This window comes from Sinocyclocheilus rhinocerous, unplaced genomic scaffold (genome assembly GCF_001515625.1).
Source record: "Sinocyclocheilus rhinocerous isolate Xijiao unplaced genomic scaffold, SAMN03320098_v1.1 scaffold3201, whole genome shotgun sequence".
Taxonomy (NCBI): domain Eukaryota; kingdom Metazoa; phylum Chordata; class Actinopteri; order Cypriniformes; family Cyprinidae; genus Sinocyclocheilus; species Sinocyclocheilus rhinocerous.
Genome location: NW_015662182.1, coordinates 526065 through 527802, shown reverse-complemented (window position 1 = coordinate 527802; position 1738 = coordinate 526065). Strand labels below are relative to the sequence as shown.

The 1738-nt window shown below is 36.2% G+C and overlaps 1 protein-coding gene across 5 annotated transcripts in view; it reads left to right on the top strand.

Moving 5' to 3' along the window:
* The window catches only part of LOC107727969 (protein PAT1 homolog 2-like), a 17945-nt gene extending 16476 nt beyond the window's left edge, over nucleotides 1-1469 (top strand). For all 5 annotated transcript variants that reach the window (XM_016538022.1, XM_016538020.1, XM_016538021.1 and 2 more), the window contains one exon: nucleotides 822-1469. In XM_016538022.1, coding sequence (XP_016393508.1) covers nucleotides 822-855 — 34 coding nt within the window. In that variant the 3' untranslated portion in view covers nucleotides 856-1469. The remainder of the gene's footprint in view (nucleotides 1-821) is intronic.
* The last annotated feature ends 269 nt before the right edge of the window (nucleotides 1470-1738 follow it).

Here is a 1738-nt window from a genome sequence, read left to right as displayed (position 1 = left end):
GGAAGTTTCAACAAAGGATAAATGGATTTCTAGCACTGAAAATCGCGTGCAGTAGCTCTGCTACTAAATGTATTTAAAAATGGGTATCTCTCTGTAGACGCCGTGTCTGTGTGTGAGCAAAGAAAACAATCAGTATAAATATAATGATCAGTAGCCTATACTAAACATCGCACATCCTGTGATGTGACTATCGCGGATGCGCACATCGCGATATCGATGCTGAAACGATATATCGTACAGCCCTATTCCAGTTCCTTACACACGCACCATTTGAACCTAAAATAATCATTCATAAAGTTCGAAAAGGTTGAAGCGAATTACAAGGATGTTCACAGTGGGCTGTGTTTACATTAATCTCGCATCATAAAAGCATAAAAGCCGATGTGCAAGTACATTTAACCACTTCCATTACTCAGCCGAATGTACAAGCGCTCTTCTACGTGAGCATTTGAGTGTGTGGTTAAAAACTAGCCTAGAGCGCCATCTGCTGTTAAAAACTAAGCTCAGAATCGATTCGAGAAAATGACGATGCATTTTGAAAATCTCAGAATCGATCCACGAATCGCGATGCATCGATTTGTCCCAGCCCTATTGTTTTCACACAGGGCGGCCACACAACTGTTCAAACACCTTCTAAAAGTTATTTTTGCGTAATAGGACCCCTTTAAATGAAAAGAGTAATATTCTTTAGTCACAATATTTAGATGAATTCAGTACATCAACCTACACATGGCTTACTTGGCTTTATCTGTACATGAAAATTACACACTTGACCTTTTTATTCTAAGATTTTTTTAAGTGTTTTTCCTCCCCGACTGCAGATCAGCTACAGGATATCTGGCTGTAGCATCGTGAATGAGCACTGACCCTATGACCTCTCTCCACACTTACCAGAAACATAGGACGACGCTAAGCCTGAAATGAACTGGTTTTTGTGATGGACCACATTCACCCAATATTTATCTGTATTTTTCCTATCAACCTAAATTTCTTTTCCTCCTAATTTTTCTTCTAGTCCTGTCAAGGTCTGATTTGCACCTAATTGGCAGTTAGCACTTTTTTGACATGGCTGATATTCCGTCATTAATCATGACCATATAAAGCCTCATATGAAGCATGTCACGTCGCAGATAAAGCTGATCATGTTGGATTTGTGGTCTGCAGGTCTTCAGAGCGAGCTGTTGGGGTTAATGTAATAATACAGTTGCACTAAAGGTGTTGGGTTTAATTTGTGATTATAAAAACATCTTTTGTTATGAATCCAACTGTCTGTCAAAGAAAGGTTCTTGGTGTTAATTTGGATACTTTAATGTTAATTACAGAAGTATGTATTTATGTGAAAAAGTGTTTGCGGTATGGTTTCATTTGTTTTATTTTTGTAATGGTTTGATCATTGTCATATCTAATATGTATTTGTCACTATTGCAGAGCACATGCAAATAAAAAATAAAAAAAATTTGTAAAAGCAACAGACTCAATGTAGATTATGATGACTAAAAGATGTGAAACCAAGTTTGTTTTTGGACCTTACCTTTTGATTTCTGTTAATTATATAGTGTGATTTGTGTGATTCATAATATAGCATGGCCTTGAGAGCTTTTAGCATTTTTAAAAGCAATTTCTTAAAGACACATTTTGATTTAAGCAAATTAGTGAATACCACAATGGTGTTAGACACTGTACTGTAAAAACCCATAAATAAACACACACGCACACACATATATATATATATATATAT